The sequence below is a fragment of the Drosophila novamexicana genome, unplaced genomic scaffold (genome assembly GCF_003285875.2).
Source record: "Drosophila novamexicana strain 15010-1031.04,08,12 unplaced genomic scaffold, DnovRS2.1 tig00004555-arrow-pilon, whole genome shotgun sequence".
Classification (NCBI taxonomy): Eukaryota; Metazoa; Arthropoda; class Insecta; order Diptera; family Drosophilidae; genus Drosophila; species Drosophila novamexicana.
The window spans coordinates 3,401,434-3,420,810 of NW_020825052.1; the positions used below are offsets into that span (position 1 = coordinate 3,401,434).

Genomic DNA, 19,377 nt, shown 5'->3' on the forward strand with positions numbered 1-19,377 from the left:
TGATTCTCATTAACAACAAAAGTTAAGTGCGTTAAGAGGATACAGCCGACGCCGCAATACTCTGTTCAGAGCTACATTCGAAAAATGGTTTCTTCATTATTCGAAGCTCGAAACCTTGAACATTGTACACAACCAATATACTCTTCTTCCCTGAATAGAGTTTACTAAAAGTTAAATTCTATATAATATATTTTATATTTTATCCAACACAATGGAAAGCGGCACAGGCTAAAATATTTGAATAAATTTCGTTTTGTTAGCTCGTAATTTTTTTACGGATGCAAATGGCAAAGGATCGAAATTTCTAATGCGGGAACACAACGATGTAAATCAAATAACAGACAGTAAACGTTAAAATGCAATTCAGTAAAGCATTGTGTATTATTGTTTATAGGTGTGTCAGGGCCCATATACAAAATCGTTTTTGCTGTGCAGGCATTTCTACATGAGTTTTTGTGTTTTCAATGACAGCGCAGTAAAGCACAAAATCACAATGTTTTAAATCACAAAATATCCACATAATTTCCTGAGCTGTCTGAAACGTACTATCAGCAATAACAATCGACACTTGTTAGGCTTGTTTATATGACAGAAGAGACAGAAGTTCTATACCAATGCTATTTCACACTTGGCCACTTCACTCCCATCGAAACACTCTGATAGACATACTATCTATGGTCATGTACACATATGAGTACAGAACCAATTTCCATGCTGTCAAGCTCAAGAGTGGGCTTAGAAGAGGACACTTGTGAAGTTGCCGCATTTGACATTCTGGCGTGTTTCTGTTAATTTACCTGAAATGCTGCTCTTTAAAGAAGCATAAATTCAGCTAAAATGCATTCGCACTTAACTTACTTTAGCTTTGTTTGGTTGCTTTGGGGCGGAGTTGCAGCTGAACGACAATCAACAAGTTTTTGTTGTTACCGCTGCTGCCAGTTGCACTTGCAAAATGCATTTGCTGTTGAGTACACATCGGCAGCTCAGAGGATGCTCTGCTCAGCGGAAGATGTAAAAACGAGCAAGAGCAGAAGCTGCAGCGCGCACGCTTTCCTCCATAAATGGCAGCCGCCCCAAAGGAGACACTTGGCCAGGTACGCACGGTACGGCACGGCCAGGTACAGCGTCGTCATCGACATATATGAAAAGGGATATGCATGTAGCTGTCTAGCTGTCGGTTTGTCCATCTGCCAGGTCGTTATCTTGTGCAATATGACAATCTAGCCGATGGCGCTTGTTGAAAGACTGTAACGCGTGCAGCAGCAGGGAAAACGGCATCAGCAGCAATCATAAAAGTTACAAACTCTATGACTCCATACCAACACATATGTACTATATGTGTATGTGATGTGTATAATGGCATATTCGAGTTAAACGAAATAACATTTGCACTGCTCGGCCGGCAGCCCCGGAGCCTAGATCCACAACCACGCACTGAATGCAGAGCTCACGGACTGTCAGGTCCTGGCAAATATGCATAAGGAAAATATTAAAGATGAATTACACATGTGCATATGTATATATATATACATGTATATATATGTTTTTCAGAAAACACGTACTACAGAATGTGCGAAAGCCAACACGAATGCTCCTAGCACGAATCAAAGGTGTGCTCGCACACCTCTACATCAACAGCCATATGCATATATGTATCTGTTCGTGTGAGTGGTACGTAATGTTTTTAATTAATTCAATTGTGCCTCTAACATGAAGAATACGAAAATACATTCCCCTAAGAATGTTAAAAATGTAATTTTAATAAAGTGAAGATGTTATTAGCTAGGAAATCGAAGGGAATGTTAAATTTTCTTTCTATCTTTAAGCAAACGCATATCTTCTGCATGAAGAAATTAATATCTAATGGCCAATTTCTTTTGATTTCCCTGTACCCATTGATAATGTATGTATGGCATATTGTTTTTGTGTAATCTAGTCATGGTCCCGTCGATCTCAGTTAAATTTTAAATTTAAGTTAATGTAGAATGGCGTAAGGGATGATGATTTGAAAAAGTAAATCTAATTTAAATATTGTTTGTCTTTGCTCTCGAATTTAAACCAACTTTATGAGTCCTTATAAACTGTGAACAAGGGGTATACACAGAGCCAAATATTATTCTTCGTTCGATTACTTGGAGTTTTCCAATTTTCAAAGCGCCATGGGCGAGCATATCGTACATTGCAGCGGGATAGAAGAAGGCATAGATGCCGCGGCCGGAGATGGCTGCTTTAAGTCAAAAATTCATTCGCATGAAAGCCACTTAATTTGTTTTTCTAGTTGAAAAGCGCAGTACGCGCGTTGGCGCACTCGCGACACATCCGCCGGAAACTGACACACACACACACACACGCACACACAGACAGAGACCGACAGCTTCTTCATTTACTGTTCATGCATGACCACTTCGACGTTTTCGCTCCTCATTCGTTTTCAGTTCTCATTGCTTACACTTCCGGTTTGTTTTATTCTTTGTTGTGGCAAATCGGAGTCGACTTGAGGGCCTCTGGATGCCCTTAAAAAAATATTTTCAATTCGATTTTTTACCAATTGCTCGGAACTCCTCGTTCCTCATTCTTCGCACATGACGGATATGCGTACGTGCTGACATAGTTGCTCACACGCTCCATGGCACGTTTCATGCTTCTTCGTCCTTTGCCTTCGGTCTGAAGCAAACTGAATATTTTGTAAACTCCACTTCTCCCTGGGTGAAATTTATTTTCCGCTTTTGCATATTTTGTGGATAATTTGGGTAAAAATAATTCTGCACTCTTATGTTTCCTTCGGTCGCAGGCAACAACCTCGAAAATGACTATGACTTAGATAAAATATTCCTAAAACAATAGTTAGGAACTTTTGATGCAGCGTATATTCATTACGAAATGATTCATTTATATACCAAATAACTTTCTTTCGCTTTTCAGCTACCTTTCCAAATATATTTTAATAAATTCAAAATCGATACACTAAATATACTTTGAGGTCTATGCTTACGACCAACAATGGAAGGCCACAATGTTTTTTCAAGGGTATTTATTGGAAGAAGTTTCAGGATACAACACAATGTAGGCAACTTCCTTTTGTTCGTTATTCTCAGTGCCAAATCGTTCACGTAAAATATTCATACGTTTTCTCGGCGGTTTTTGACTCTCAAGTGTTTGCAATCTGGCCGACCGAGTGTTCTGTGTTGGCCTGGTTTCTGCACAGCGAGCGATGGGCACAATTTATGAGTTTAGAGAGACACGTGCCTTTATCAGATACCAGGCGAAACGTGGAATTGCATACAACTCAATGAGAGATATACACCAAAAGTTGGCAAATGATAGTACCTTTCCCAATTTCAAATATATTTTTCAATAAAACGCATTCTTCTAAGCCCTAAGCACGTTTATATTATTTTTTAGAAAATTAGTTTACTCAAGAATGTACAGCTTTCTATCGTAGGCGTATTCCGAGAAAAGCCCTCGACTCATCGAATGTTTTATTTTGTACGGCAGCAATACAGAAATCGAACACGAGAATCTTTAAGATACACAGAAAGCTTTAGTTACGATTAGGTTTGTACTTTGGAGCATGTATTTGTGTGTATTTATTTATTGATACACACTTGAGCGAACAAGGTACGTAAGAAGTTTAAACGTAGATATTGGCATTGGGTTTCTTTAAGTAAATAGAGACTTCACGAGGAAAATAATTAATTAAAATTCTCACATGCACACCTCTGCTTAACATATTTCTTTTGATTCCTTGGTATTTGATGTAATTTTTTTGCAATTTAAATTACAAAAATAATGTTGAGGTTAGTTCAATTTTTGTGGTTAATGTATTTAGTTATTTATAAATATTAGGTTTCATTGAGCAACATGTACTTAATATCGAAGGAAGAAAATATCTTCCTATATTCTTATATAGTTTGATTAGGTTGAACATTTGATGGCGGCAATCATTTATCTGACCCCGAATGACTGCGATTAAGTACGTTTTAATTATTAAAATGTCCACAATACAGAGTCATTAATGGCAGCATCGTCAACAATAAGTGGAACACAAATTACAATTAAAGGGAATTTGTCGATTTGTCGAGGACTAAGGCAACGAGAACCACCCCAAATCACAGGAGACCAGGTAAAATTCGATGCTGCGCACTTTTTGTTTTCTTCTCCCATTTGTGTTTATCTTAATTATGGGGCAAACCTAAAGCAAGTCACGGAAACGAGGACGCAGGCGAGCACAAATCAATTAAATTTCTGCAAATGACAGCACAATAGGCCGACATTACAGGTACATTCCTGGAAAAACTAGCAACAAAATTGTGTAACTGTAACATATAATTGTTGGGCACTTTATTGAAGGCTATATGTTAGCCAAAAATACGCTCCAGGGACTCATTTAGATGTGGAGCCTTTAACATCTTTTGGTAATGGTGCAGAGGTGTCTGCGAGTAAGAACTTGGTAATTTTACCTCTCGGAAACACTGCAGTTTTCCTTACTTGCAGACATCTTTAAATAATTTCAAATAGTTTGAGTGGAAGCGTATGATATGCTGATTATTCGATTGATTCTATTTTCCAACTATTTTCGGAGTTACTATATTTCTCCGTAACTTGCGTAACAGAAAACTAATTATAAAACCTTGCAAATTGTTGCATTAGTCTGTTTCATGAGCTTTTGATTGGTACCTTAAGTCTAATGGTACTTATTGTTGCAGCTGTATGAACTTGTTCAAGTATGGCAACAGATTGTCAACGTGTCACAAAATGTATGATTATGATATTGAATATATTTGAGTCTAGAACAACTGCTGCTGAATTTTAGCCTGCGACTTTTCGTTCGTCAGCCCGACGTTTAGACTCCGAGCTCACGCATTCCATTCACGTTTTGGTTCTACGTTGTTCACCAGTGGGTCCGGGCTAACTCTCCGATGGAATGAAGAGGGGTATCGGATATAGTTACGACACACCTTTCAAAAAGACGTTTTTATATCTCACATATACTCTCTCTAGACTAGGTTTAGCTATTGTTTAAAGGTAAAACAAAATGTGTTACAAATCAATAATATTCCATCACAATACAGAATACACAACATACGAAAACAATGGCTGACTTTAGAGGGACATCCACTGACAGATCATGGAGGAGCTTTGCACACTGTATTAACAGACTCCGTCGGGCAACAACAGATGAGCTGTCAGTGTCAAAACTTTCAAATGGCGCAATTGACGCCATAAGCCTTCGTGTACTGGTGTCCTTCATATCGTAAAATGACGGCAGGCTTCTGAATAACATTTACTGATACGAATTTTCGCTGTTGCCACCAATTTGCTTTGTTCCCCTGAACTTTAACATTCTTTACCCATATTTGTGTCGACCATTCACAACACAGGTTTATCTTTTGTGTTACTTTGTCGTGGCACATGTTGCTTTGGTGGCCAGACTTTTGTGTTCGCATCTTTCTTATTATTGGTTATGGTGCCGACGAAAAAAGGATGTGCGTAAACAGTTTACTAGGCCTTTACATTTTTCTTTATAGCCCTATAACTTTTTTTGTTGAGTAAAAACCTTATCTTGATGCAGCAGCAACGATTTCACACCACAATACACTTTAAAATTTAATTGCCAAGTTATTTGCTGCATAGAAAAAGATGTAAGCTATGTACACATTAATAGCCGTGAAGATTAAATAACTTTTAATTCTTTACAGATATTTATGACACATTTCTTGAACCTATCCATATAAGTGTGCTCTTATGGAAATCAATTCTCAGATTATCATAAAAGACCCATATAAGAGGTTCAAGGTTAATGAGCCCTTCGTTAACAGCAGAAAACCCAATTCATTTTAGACTTCGATGAAGATATGTTGAAAAACAATACAAAAGATTAAAAACATTTAGTTATATACAAAGCTGTGACATAGCTATTTGTCGTTATCAAGTTAATTAATAAATTAATAAACATTTAAATATAATAAAAAATGTATAGAACAACAAACAGCAATAGAATAGTAACATTTATTTATCTTGATTAAATAATAAGAAATAACTCTAATTGACACAAGCAATTAACGTCTTAACATTTAAACAGTGAATACAACTAATTCCCGCAAATACTTTGTATATTCATATGTATTCTTATGTACATAATCAACGTGGTAAAACATTTTCATTCATGTTTCTGTGTGTGTTTTTCTGTTATTTTGTATTCTTTTTTTGCATAAAGCTTTATATCGAAGAGCAATGTATTTGTATTATGGATATCTAGTATATTATAACATTAAAATATATGGGGCATATTATTACTAAGTAATTTCTAATTTGTATAATTAATTTAAAACTATATTAATTAATAAATTATAGTAAGCCACTGACGTACAATTGTACAAATAGTACATAACATCTATATAATTATGTTTGTAAGTATAGGCAACGCTGAGCATTAGAAAAAATATTATAGAATTCGCAAAAATTACCCAATTGATACAAATCATTAGTCACAATACTAACATTATATCAATCGATGAAATTTTGATTGCATTGCGTTTGTTATTGTTATTAATTAGTTGCTTCAAAACACATTCTCTACAATAGTTTACATTCAGAAAACTACCCTATATTAAATTAAAATATTTCAACATTAAGAGTTCATGAAATTCAAAGTATCGCAAGGTAACAAACATGAATTGTTCATAAACGTTGAAATGTTCGTGCTGTTGTTTTTAAAGCAAAAACAGAATCTTACTTAATTAGAACTCTACAACTACAGCTGCATCAAAATATATAAAATATTGCATATTAAATTATTTATAAAATTGGCGAGTACTTTATGGATAATGTTTTTAATCCTATTATGAATTAAACTCAATTTCCTTAGCATATGCTTCGCGCTGCATTTTTTCACGTAACCGCGTAATGTCCTCATCAATTCGAACAATCGAACGTATTTTCTGTAATATTTATAGACAATTATTTTAGCATAGAACAATACCAAAGCATGCCAAGCCTCTTAATACTCTTTTCTTATACCATAAGCATATTTTTCGATGGCATAACTAACCTCTTGAGTTCAGCTTTGCAGCTTAAAACTCTACGATAAGTAAAAATATTTTTTCAAATTAAAAAAATATATATTTTTGAAACCTCAACCCTGCTACAAGCTACGACTATGGAAAATGACCATTTTCGATACTCTGCAAGTAGGCTAGTATATATTATGCCAATTACAAAGAAATTTGCCAACAGATCAGATTCTGATTTTCTAATATAGTTATCATAGAAGAAAAGTCCTCTTTTTTTCTCCCTTCATAGAAAACTCCGCAGGCTTTAATGCACGAACAAAGTTATAAGGGTAGAAAGCCGTAATAAGGCATATGTGAACAATCTGTTGGACTAATCAGGCTGATTAAACAAGAAAGCTGACAACTGTTATATTCAATGACGTCTAGGTGTCAACGGGTGGGAGTACAAAAGGGCAGTTGTTTCAAGGAAGGAACGACATTTCACCAATAATTAAATATATTTTAGAGCAATCGGCAACAGAGTACAGCCAGCAATTATTAGAAACGTGTCTTGAAATAAATATAACTCCTACCTCGCATAAGTCTCCTGGCGTCCGTTTCCACAACCAAAACATATATGCTGGAATATAGAGCATCGAAGACAATGCCGTAAACCAACCGAACGCATGGGCCCACCATGGATAACTGTAGTCCAGATATTTAATAGGCGTCCATTGCACTATATTGAAGAAGAACACTCCCTGCGGACAAATCAATGAAACACATTATTTAAAAATTCCAAGACTTAATTCGAGCATAATAGTTGCCATCTACTCAGCACTTACCAAACATATTGCGGGTGTCGTGACACACCAGCAAAACTTCCACCATACCGTGGGGTAATATCCAATCATGTCTTTGATACCATCGTAGAACCGATCAACTCCATAGCACCAGGATATGGAAACACACTCGAAGAATATAAGCCAAAGTAAGCAAAAGCCACTAACCGCGTAGGAATCAAGTATTTGGAAGATATACATGCCACCCTGAAAGTATAAAAGTTATTAAAATGCGAGCAGATAGAGAAGGGCTTATTGATTTAGTTGATAAAGATACTGTAATTGACTTACTTGTGTTATGCAAGTTAAGCCAACTAAGTAGCTTAACATGCAAACGATGGCTATAAAGATTTCCTTGCGTTTCCGGAGTAATTGTGGCCACTCGTCGATTATAGCTGTGATAAAGCCTTCCATTGTACAGAACTGTGAATCTAAGCCTATAAGAAGAAGCATGAAAAAGAAGAGACATGACCACATCGGAGATCCGGGAAGCTGCAACACTGCCGACGGATATACAAGAAACGCTAAGCCAGGACCTGTTCAAAATAAAGTACTTATATTAATATGGTAAAACTTTTGATATTTTCTATAATCAGAGTATATTTTGTGTCTGACTCGGCTACATCAACATTTAAAGAGTTATACGAACCTGATGCTGCCACTTCTGCCACAGGCCTTTGTTGCTCGTGAGCCATGAATCCAATCACCGAGAATATTACAAATCCGGCAAACATACTTGTACTGGAGTTAACTGTGCACACAATTAACGCATCCCTGAAATTAAATCATTTGCAATTGTTACACAAATACCACTTCTTAAAACAAAGATGAACCCACTTGTACACATTGTTGGTGAATTTATTGTAACTTCCAAGCGCCACCAAAGTTCCAAGACCCAATCCATACGAAAAGAAAATTTGCGTTACGGCATCGATCCAAACCTTTTAAATTCACTTGCTTGTAAGATTTTACACAAATTTCAGACATAGTTCGAGTACATACCTCGGAATGAGAAAGTTTCGAAAAGTTGGGAATAATATAAAACTTGATACCCTCGAGGGCACCAGGCAGGGTAATGCCACGAATCAATAAAACTGTTAGTAGAACATAGGGAAAGAGTGCCGTGAAATAGACGACTTTTCCGGTCCATTTAACTCCTTTCCAGATGCAAAAATAGCAAAGTATCCAAACAAGTAGCAAAGTGCCCGCTAGCTCCCAGCGAATGTTGCCTATTTCATCGATGCCAGAGGATATTTGCAATGCCCGCCGCCTGTAAAAATTAAAATGATTATCTTATTAGCTAATAAATCATATAAGAACTCAGTTGAAATATGACTAATTGAACTAGTTGTCACCAAGAGATCAGATATTTACACAAATTAATCTTTCATTAGTTTATATGTTAGCTATTGATTTTTTTCAGCCGTAGGGGACTTAAAAAAAGTTATAATAGTTTTTATTAACTTACTCCCAAAATTCTTTAACTGGATCCGTAAGCTCTGTTGACGAAATATTTGCGGCTGCCACTGAGCAAACCTTGCTTGCTGTTCCATTTATCATTTTATCCCAACAATGCAGATTCTTCCTCTCATACTGATTGACACAGTTGATGGTGTTCCACCAGTTGTTACACGTACGCCAAGGTACATCTGTAATTGAAATAAGTAACTATATTTACATTGGAATGGATTGAAAAACTTACCCGCTCGCATTGACATGAAGAAGTAAAATACTGCCCAGGCCAGAATCACAATATAGTAAACATTCATCCAACAAGACATGACGGCAGCAGCATATCCAATTCCTTTCATGAAAATAATGCAGAGAACAGTTTGTTTACATTTCCAATTATTTCCTGATATACTTACCTTTGAAAATTGGAGCGATTTTGAAGACGCCCAAGCCGCCGATAGTCAACATTTGACCTAGCGCCAGCTCCATAAAAAACATCGGAATTCCAGCCAAGAAGAGTGTCAAAATATATGGAAGAATAAACGCGCCGCCTCCATTCTTGTAGCACAAGTAGGGAAACCGCCAAACATTTCCTAAGCCGATCGCAAGCCCCACTACAGACAATATAAAATCCAATTTTGAACTCCAACTTCCACGCTCTGGCAGGATAATTTTGGTTAGCTGCAAATAATTTAATAAAAATAAAAAAGAAATATATTAATTTTTAATATACTTGGTGTTGATAAATTTATGCTGGCTTTCGATAGGATATATTGAAAAACAAAATATGTTTTCAGCTTAAAGTTTTTATATGAAATATAAGTTGACAAACGCAATTGGTAAAGTGTGGGACTCGCATCTCATACTAAGGCTCCAAACTGAAAGAATTGTTTTGGTTCAAGTTCAGATCCTAACATTGTTCTTCAGATGCTTCAGGTGCTTTAAATGTTTGCATAAAATAAAGAAACTTCTACAAAAAATCTATTTACTAGCTTGCTTTCGTATCTGAAAGTCGTTGAATCCGCCAAGCTGAAATTTCTTCAAATCTGTGTCAAGTCTTTCGTATGCTTTTCGCAGAGCTAGTTTATTTAATTTTGTTGATAAATCCCACACAAGTAGCAGAAAACCTCTTATTTAAATGCCATAATTGTGCCCTGAATATGATATAATGAGCAGACAATGAGCACAGAACGTTATAAAGAAATTACTTTTCCATGTACAAGGCTGAGGGAAAAATCATTGCGTTTGCTCTCAAATGTGCGCAGCTGGTGGCCTTTGCCTTTGTGTGGCATGTGTTCTGTGTAGCTGGTGTTACGCGGCGTTGTCCGTTCGAGGTTTCATACAAATTTTTGCATTTTTGGCATCAACAAATCTAAAACTCTAAGACATAAGACTCACATATTTTATAACCTAATCGGATTGTTCATAAATAATTACCCTTTACCACATACCATTTATACAGATTCCCCCAAAACTAAAATGTATTTAAGTTATTTCAGCAATCCTTACCTGATGGCTTGTGGATGTAGCTGTTGTGTCCGATGCTGGTTGTCCTGATATGGGTAAGTCTTTTGGGCACAATAGCTTGCCCATTTCGATGGGATCGTGCTTTTGTCGTTCTCCTCCGTCCCCATCGTTGCCACAATTACTGGACATTTCTTCAACTTTCTTTCCTCTATTTGTACTTCGATGCTTGCTTTACGAGTATCCTATGTTTACTAATTTAGACCTGGCAACACATGGCGGAAATAGATCAATAAATATTATCGCGTGTAATAATAAGCAGTTAACTCCGAAAATTAAGTTTATATAAACACAATTTTTTTTTATATTTGAAAATAAGTTTTATAATATATATTTTTTAGTCAATCCCATTGGAAAACATTGAAAAGCTTGAAAAAGGATATTATAATTCAATTTTCCCTCTCAAATATATAATACATAAATGTGTCTGATGCACATATAGAAGATGTACCATATATATTTATTTATTACATAAGCTTCACAGTAAAACGTATGGTATTTTCACGCACCCACGACACCCAAACGGGTCACTTGCTAACTTCCAACTGAATCTCTCTCGGTCTCCGAGCTTAGGCCATTGGAAGCATTCATGAACAAGACCCAAGTTTATGCCTATTAAAGCAGATATGCCAGCAATTTAAGCGGTGCTTATGCGAAGGCAGGCTGCCTGTCATTTTTACATACAATTTAATTTAATAATGATTTACTGAGAGGGTTCTGACCGCGGCCAATGGCTACCAAACATAGAAAACGCGGGCCGCACATCTACACATGAAATCAGAACGATCCCAATTGCGCTCACCCTATCCAACTAACTAACACTCTGATCACTTGCTTACACTTCATATGAAATTTACATATGTACTTGCCGAGAGGGTAACAAAAACCATTTCTGTTGTTATTCTTTATTCTTTAAAATTGAAAATGTTTCATATAACGTTAAATGTTGTATTGCCATGTAGAGAATGAAATCGACAGACATACATTTATATACATATATGCCTTGGCATATTTTATTTGTTTCTTATTTATTTTACTTTCATATTTATTACTTTTGCGCATTAAAAAGAATGCTAAAAACACAATATGAAATGTTATTCTATATAGAAAAGTCATGTCTATTTAAAATTCACGATGGGTTATATTAAATTTACTGCGACTATTTTAAAATATTCCTTTTGCAACTTCGAACCTAACAGACATTTTAAATTATCTGTACACAAATTTAAGCAATAGTTGAAAAATATTTAATATTCATATTTATTATTCATTTTGTTGTTCAAGTCCCTTGGGCCTGTTTTACGTAAATCTTTTATATATCATCAAAATGTATTTATTAAAATTAACATTTGAATAGTTATAGTAAAATTAAACAAAGAAATCTAGACTTTTCCTAAGAGATTCCAATTTTAACCTTACAATATTTAGACCATTTTTTCTGGATAAATTTAAGGAAAATCTCCAAGGCATATGTAGACTTTACAGGGCTTTAGGAAAATTAAATATTTCCGACTCCAACAAATGTGGATTTTATGATATTCTCTTCTCAAAATGATAAATTTTATAGATCTCAAAAAAACTAATAACTAGGTAAGTTTTGAACTTATCCTGTGCATGAAATTATACTTATTATAAATTATGTCTATCGTTTAATCTTTGTGTGTGTGCACCCCATAAATTTTCATGTTTTTAGAGCAAATTCTTTTTACAATACGGACATTTGATTTATTTAAAATTTAACTACTGCCCCCACACACACACACACATCTCGTTTTAGCTGCACATGTTCGGTCGGAAATCGGTCATCAAATATATATTTTTATACCCTTGCAAAGGGTATCAAACTCTGGTACTTTATCATGAATGAGATCGAAACTTTCAGAAAATCTTATTAATATTATTGTTTACAAAGGGTAGTTCAACTTTAAAGATTAAACTCTAACCATTTCGGTTGCTAAGTCAACGTTCTCTCCTTTATATATAACCTAATTGTATTGAATGGGGGCACAACGCATATTGCTCTGAACGCATTACTTCAACATAAATAGATAAATTTATTTAATCGTATGCCTACGAACGTTGTTTTATGACATACATACAAATTCAATTGCTAAGTGCCAGAATATCAACATGTGCGCTCGGAAATGCATAATATTGTTGCTAACAGGCTCACTTCCGAATTTCATTAAACACTTACAACTAAATATTAAATAAAAAAAGACTGCTGCGGCTAAGGGCTCTCAACTGGTTCATACCCTGTAACCAGTTGATCTCTATATAAAAAACGATTTGTCTTAACTGACTGACTGCCTAGTTGATTGACTGACTGACTGACTGACTAACTAACTGACTAACTGACTGAGTGACTGACTGACTGACGAACTGACTAACTGCTGGACTATCTGATTTACTGACTGACTGACTGCCTGACTGGAGTCCTTAGACATTCCGAATTGACAAATATTTGTTATTTACGTTATTTATTGTTGAGCAAAATATCTTGAATATATTCTGTTATATTTAATTCAATTCACTTTCAAATAAGTCCTCAATGGTCAGTGGTAGTTTGTCTGTGTCTGATGCTCTCCAAATTAGTAGCCTCGACGCGTATGTCGGTGGGCGTCGGTAGACTCCGCTCGATTTCGCTAAAGGAAACTGGAGGTGAGACAAACTTCATGTCCAGGGTGCCACCGCTTAGAGGATCATCGACAGTTCTTGCAATACTGCGCAGAACGGTATCTATGCTCTTAATCTTGGACTGACCTTTGCTCTCCTCCTCGGATGTGCTGGGCTCGAGCAGCTGAGTATCTGGTGGTCTACTGCTCAGCTTAGAGTGCTGCGCGTATATTTTGTAAAGGTCAGCATTGTAAGATTTGCCGTGCTTAGCGTAGAGCCGGATTGTTTTCTCACGCAATTTCTGGCGTTGGGCGAGTACAGACACGGTTACCTCAATGGCCACAAGGGCAACGTGACACTGACTGTGCTGCAGGTGGAAGCCGTCCGTCTGGCAGCTGCAGATGATTGCCTTGACCACCTCATTGCTGTCCACTCTGCGTCCGAGTACCGTAGTCAGATCGGCGGCAATTTTGGGAATGTTTTGGGGCAGAAACACGGCGCGCGCCAAAGGTGTCAGCAGTATCTTGTCACGTGGATCATAAAAATTGGCCAGCTGGGAGCATAGTTTGCTGGCGGCCAACAGGCCAGCCTGTTTCAGAGTTAGGTAAAGCTTCTTGTCCTGCAGATGCGGATTAACGTTGATCGGGCTCCTAAAGGTGTAAGTGTAAATGAAGACGCTTGTGTTCCCGCTGAAGATGAGGCGCCACATCTGCGCCGTGCCGCTCTGCTTGATGTGCCGCATTTTGGGCCCAAGGTCGAATAGTACTTTGTTGGCAAAGTCCAAGCTCTGCGATGTGGCCGCTTGATCCGATTGATTGAAGTCGGGACAAATCTCGCTAAAAGTCTTACATAGTTTGTTGAAGTCGAAGCCGCCAGCCATTATTTTACTGCGCACTGAAATACAAGAGGGTAAAAGCAACAATATTCATAAGTATATTCATATAAACATGCGCATACACATACATGCCATATTTTTGTTTACATTTAGCCGCCACAGAAAAATATACTCACCCGCTGAAAATAAAATCGATCTCTCACTTCTCGTGTCCAATGCTCGACTATTTCTTTTCGCTCGATCACTTGGTTCAAATGTGCTGAGCCGCTCAGAAAGACAAAGAAAGCAATTTTAATTCGAGCTCAGCTATATTTTGTATGTTAATAATCAACAATACCGAGCCAGTTTTTATCTTAAACATTATTAAATTAATTGAGAGATAGATTTAAAAGAGCAGTGAACCTTAAATATCATTCGTCTATAAATGCATATATATGTATATGCATCGATATGCATAGAGAAAGGCGGATTTTTTTCAAACTAAATATTTATCCCTACTGATTTATCAAGCAATTCTTTCTACAGAGCTAAATGATATATATAGCTAATGAAATCCGCTTTTGGTCAAAATATATTGGGAAATTAAGCGTTTCTTATACAAGATCTTTTCTATTCATATCAAAGCACGCACGCCGCAAGCTGCGAAATACGCGGCGAATGTGCTTTATCCCTTTACCGTACTCAAGGGGAAATGCATTCTAGATATGAGGCGGCATTATATTTGAAGATTGAATATATAATTTGCTAACATTTTCATGGAGTAATTGATTGTCTTCTAAGAAATTAATAAAAACAAGAACGTATACCTACGGCACGCCGAAGATTGTATACCCTTGGCTAAAAACCCTTGTTGTAGCTTAGGGCTTTGCAGATATGAAGTTCATAATTGCTGAGCTTAATTCAAAACTTAATTTTCAACTTCTTAAAAGTATAGGATAGGGAAACTATACAAATTTTAAAACTAGTTTGAATAGGGACAGACCAACTGATAGGGAATATATATACTTTCAACTTGATCAAGGGAAGAGCTTATGCTGCTTTACGTATATCTTCATTTAACTGCACCATTTAACAAGTCATCTGACCAATTTGGGCCAATTTGTTTTAACCACACAAAAAGTGGACGTTTTTCTTGTCGTAAAACAAGTGTGGCTTAGGTTGTTTTATTGGTTTATTTGTTATATGCCTGCAATTTGGTGGCCGAATAACTTCTTGTTTTTAGATAATGCTAGAGAGGGGTCAATTAGTGAATTCATTAATTATATTTCCTTTTGTCATTCCAACGGCAGGGCAGCTTCAATTTCTCTTCCTAGCAGGTGTAATCCTTGCGTAGCTAGAATTGGAGGTGCCCTCCAGACTGGAAGAAAGAGGAGTGCTGTGTTTTTCACGTTGCGATTTGAGCAATATCATGACTCCATCGGCGATTTCATCCAAGCTTACAGGTCGATTGTAAGACAACATAACTGCCGATATAATTGGCAACAATATGACATTATAGTCCGGCTCCATTGCACATTTGAGTCTAGTATAATTTGAGCACCTGTATGTATAAGAAATGCACAGTTTGATGTTGATTTAGTAATAATTTCTCAAAATTTATATGTTCAATACGATATTCCATAACAATCAAAAAGATCGGGCTGACAGCTAACCCTCGGCTAGCTCCAATATGTAGCATAACCCGGACCACATACACAGCCATAACTCAATCGTGAGCACTTGCCTGGTCACCGGTTGTTGAATTTCCGTCGCCTCCCGTTTCGTTTGGGGGCCAATGAAAAATTCAATTTGAAAAAGTGTCACTTGTCAGCTGGCGATATACCCTGCTCTGCTCTGCTCTGCTCTGCTCTGCATTTTGCATTGTGTTATGCCCTTTGTTGTCGTTGCTATTTCGCTTTTCTACTCGGTTGTGCTTTTTTTTCTCTCCTCCTTTGACATTGCGATATATCAATACAACGGATATGCGACAAGCATTTCATATGCAAATTGATAACAACTCAGGGCCCTGCGAGTCAATAACAAAAATGCCACCCACGCATATGCAAATGGTTCACTAGCAGCCACTTTGAGTCTTTTTAGAGGCCGAGCCGACCCAACGGACATAAAATCCTTAACTATTTCCATTCAATCTGCTTACTTATATACTAAATGGTATTTAGGCTTCACATGTTGAGACACTATGCCTTAAGCTCTGCATATTTCATCGCACCAGTTTATTCCAATTTAGGAAAACATTCTTACATTTTGACTTTTGTTTAGAGTTAAGCTTTAATTTTTTTTGCTTATTTATCTTTCCACACTATGAAAATTGCGCTCTTGTTAGGGACATGCAGAAAGAAAAAAGCAAACGCTAAAAGTCAACTCTTATCGATTTTGGGTATGTGTGGAGCTAGGCCTGAGAATAAATGAGAATTTATCTAAGTAGGGTAAAGCAAAAATTTCCAAATTGTGTGTCTCTATAAATTATTTTTTTTTTTCTTCAGCTCTGTTGATACACACATGGAATTGATACAACATATATAGAGTTTTCTACGTATTTGAAAATTGATCAATATCGATATTAAATGGAATCATCATATAGATACTTTATACATATTATCTTTGGAAGTGTCCATATTTATTTACATTGTTGCACGATTTTTATTTATTTGTTTTGACAATTGCATTTTGCAGCCCTGTTTGCAAAAATTGAAGGCAGCTGTCAATATAAAAAATCGCTTACATATATTTTTATTGAAGCGAGAAACGTTTTCTTCTCTTCTTTACTTATCAACATTCTCAATTGCATCCACTGCACTTTTTTGGTCCATGATTCATATACTTATAAGTTATATATACTTATATGTACATATATACACATGAAACGTATCGGCTTTCAGCTCTCATCTCTCATCGCTCAAACGTCGATTTTTATTTATGCCGCGTACTTCGATCGGGCAATCTTCAGTCTCGAACCATACGCAGCAGCGGAAACATCGGAATATTTGTCGGTTAGTGCCCATTCTATTGTTTTTTTTTATTATTTTCTAATATACTATGCACACAACACAATAAGGGAATTCCCCAAAAATTTTAAAAAATAATAATGTGTGTGTGTGTGTGTTTATGTGTAAAATATAGTCCAAGCGCTTGTAATTTCTACGCTGAGTACAGGGCATCTGCTCTGTTGCTGATTTAAAGTGTTATCAATATCCGTAACTGTTGCTCGAAAATATTTCTGATTAAAACGACCTACGACAATAGTCCTAAATAAATGCTATTAGCTTTATATGGTTTTCTTTGCAGAATCCCAAAAGGATGACCGAAAATAAGACACCAAAGTACATTTTCGATTTTCAAAAGCTAATCGAAACATTCACTGAGATTTGTCCGGACTTCTGCGACGAGCCGAGCTATGCAAATGCCACAGTGAGTCGCCGTTTTGCCGAGCAGGTGATCTTCGAGTGCAGCAAGCAGGTCAAGCTGGCCAAGAGACAGGGCAAAAACGAGCTATGGAAGTTGACGCTGGAAACCCAAGACGAGCAGGGCAAGTCGCTAAAGAACAAAGTGATCATAACGATGAATGCGACAAAGCCACCGCCGCAGCAGCAGCCCTTGGTGGTGAATGGCATTCTGGAGCTCACCTTCAAGCAGGCCAGCCTGTTGGCGGTGGCGAAGTATTGCCAAATGATGCCGCATCTCGTGAAGCGCCAAGAGATTGTGCTCACTCCGTTGGCCGGCGCCGTTTTTGCCAAGGAGGACATGCCGAAGCTGGCAGCAGCTTTGGGCCAACCGCTGCCTGAACTGTTGATGGCCATCATTAGTAGCTGCCAAACGGATGGATACTACCTGGAGCACAGTCGCTGTGACATTGCGGTCGCGGTGCTTATAAAGACGGTGTCCGATTTTCAAATGCGAACCTCCATTATCAAGAAGACCATTAAGATGTACAAATTCCAGGGAAAGGAGCTTGACATGGCCAAGTTTAAAATATGCAACAAGTTCGTACAGTCCAGCAACAGCGCAATTAATCGCCCCATCCGTGTGGACAACGAAGAGGTTGACAATCTCGTTTCACAGATAATGTCGTTTAACCTGAACATGGACATGGAACCGCCGAGCTATCTTTTGACTAACAACAGGGGCAAGATACGGAAACATCAAATGAAATGTGCAGCACGCTTTCACGGACAGCTTGGAAACCCCGCCAAAAAGTGAAGGCAACAATTTCTGAGTAACCGATGCGTGAAAAATAAAATTGAAGGGAAACATCCTTTAAATCCTTTAAGTCTTGTCATATCACACACTGTAAAGTATGACAACAATCTTGAAACCGGATTGATCATTTGTTTCCCTTGTCTTATTCTGGAGTTATTCTGGATACAATCTATTTTAATAACAAACATCATTTTATTCACTCTTGTAAAGCTAAAACAATACTTTTCTGTGTTTAAAAGATTGCCTTAAACTTATTCTGGTACCAATCTTTCTAATATCTTAAGTTTAATCACTTCTTCTGTATCTTAAAAATCTTCAAGTATATATGTATAAACTTAAACCCAATTAAAATCTGCAAAAAAAAAATATATATATATATATATAAAACTGACTGATGGACTGTGAATGAATGCGCGGATTAAATTCACCCTTTTGGGTGAGAAAAAAGTGAGCAATCTTGGGCAAGATATGAGTTTGCAGTCGGAGCTTTAAGTTTGCTTGATTGTTCGCCATTTCGACTTAGAGGGCAGAGTTTATTGTAAGATTTAAGTTTGTTGTTTGTGGTTTTGTGTGGTTTAAGCTTTTCTTCGAGTTTTGTTGCTGTGGCGACGACAAAGCCCCTTAGAGATTATGGTGTGTCTAGTCAGGAGGAAGTGGAATTGGTTAGACCCTTTTGCGGTCACTGCGTCGCTTGGCAAAGTTTTGCGCTCTAGTATGTGCCGGCGCTAAAAAGCCTTTAAGTTGCGCAGGATTTCATAAAGAATATCTAAAAAGCATCCAAAGAAAACAAAATGCATATTTGATAAACGGCAAGGGACCGAACAAAATTTTAAACAACAAGTGCCAAGTTTCCTATGCCCAAGGCATTTAGAAAGGAAAACCATAAAAATGATTACAAATGATTTCGACATCTTAGCTT

At 36.9% G+C, this 19,377-nt stretch overlaps 3 protein-coding genes across 5 annotated transcripts; 1 reads left to right on the forward strand and 2 right to left on the reverse strand.

Moving 5' to 3' along the window:
• Nucleotides 1-6,022: 6,022 nt before the first annotated feature.
• LOC115770453 (sodium- and chloride-dependent GABA transporter 1) lies at nucleotides 6,023-11,363 on the reverse strand. Of its 2 annotated transcripts, none has more exons than XM_030715731.1 (12): nucleotides 11,320-11,363; nucleotides 10,796-11,015; nucleotides 9,703-9,967; nucleotides 9,537-9,638; nucleotides 9,303-9,483; nucleotides 8,837-9,104; nucleotides 8,672-8,775; nucleotides 8,484-8,608; nucleotides 8,126-8,370; nucleotides 7,838-8,041; nucleotides 7,586-7,753; nucleotides 6,023-6,941 (listed from the first exon to the last, which is right to left on the reverse strand). In XM_030715731.1, exons 2-12 carry the CDS (start codon nucleotides 10,940-10,942, stop codon nucleotides 6,843-6,845), a joined length of 1,908 nt encoding a protein of 635 aa, XP_030571591.1. In that variant the 5' UTR covers nucleotides 10,943-11,015; nucleotides 11,320-11,363; the 3' UTR covers nucleotides 6,023-6,842. The 2 variants fall into 2 exon arrangements, with proteins under 2 accessions (XP_030571591.1, XP_030571592.1); XM_030715732.1 differs by having other exon boundaries at nucleotides 11,262-11,320.
• A 1,954-nt stretch (nucleotides 11,364-13,317) lies between these two features.
• LOC115770238 lies at nucleotides 13,318-14,961 on the reverse strand. Its single transcript, XM_030715442.1, has 2 exons — nucleotides 14,438-14,961; nucleotides 13,318-14,320 (listed from the first exon to the last, which is right to left on the reverse strand). The coding sequence occupies exon 2, from the start codon at nucleotides 14,304-14,306 to the stop codon at nucleotides 13,359-13,361; it is 948 nt and encodes a 315-aa protein (XP_030571302.1). The 5' UTR covers nucleotides 14,307-14,320; nucleotides 14,438-14,961; the 3' UTR covers nucleotides 13,318-13,358.
• A 2,040-nt stretch (nucleotides 14,962-17,001) lies between these two features.
• On the forward strand, nucleotides 17,002-18,795 carry LOC115770130. 2 transcript variants are annotated; one of them, XM_030715266.1, is made up of 2 exons: nucleotides 17,002-17,251; nucleotides 17,547-18,795. In XM_030715266.1, the coding sequence occupies exons 1-2, from the start codon at nucleotides 17,120-17,122 to the stop codon at nucleotides 18,456-18,458; spliced, it is 1,044 nt and encodes a 347-aa protein (XP_030571126.1). In that variant the 5' UTR covers nucleotides 17,002-17,119; the 3' UTR covers nucleotides 18,459-18,795. The 2 variants fall into 2 exon arrangements, with proteins under 2 accessions (XP_030571126.1, XP_030571127.1); XM_030715267.1 differs by having other exon boundaries at nucleotides 17,187-17,251; nucleotides 17,525-18,794.
• Nucleotides 18,796-19,377: the final 582 nt, after the last annotated feature.

Excerpts from the sequence above, each read along its gene's own strand:
- LOC115770238 (XM_030715442.1), bottom strand. The coding sequence starts at position 14,306 with ATGGCTGGCGGCTTCGACTTCAACAAACTATGTAAGACTTTTAGCGAG.
- LOC115770453 (XM_030715731.1), bottom strand. The coding sequence starts at position 10,942 with ATGTCCAGTAATTGTGGCAACGATGGGGACGGAGGAGAACGACAAAAG. Across the intron at positions 8,776-8,836 it reads CGAAACTTTCTCATTCCGAG|GTTTGGATCGATGCCGTAAC; the intron begins GTATGTACTCGA and ends TGAATTTAAAAG. Across the intron at positions 8,371-8,483 it reads GGCAGAAGTGGCAGCATCAG|GTCCTGGCTTAGCGTTTCTT; the intron begins GTTCGTATAACT and ends TATTTTGAACAG.
- LOC115770130 (XM_030715266.1), top strand. The coding sequence starts at position 17,120 with ATGAAACGTATCGGCTTTCAGCTCTCATCTCTCATCGCTCAAACGTCG. Across the intron at positions 17,252-17,546 it reads AAACATCGGAATATTTGTCG|AATCCCAAAAGGATGACCGA; the intron begins GTTAGTGCCCAT and ends TTTTCTTTGCAG.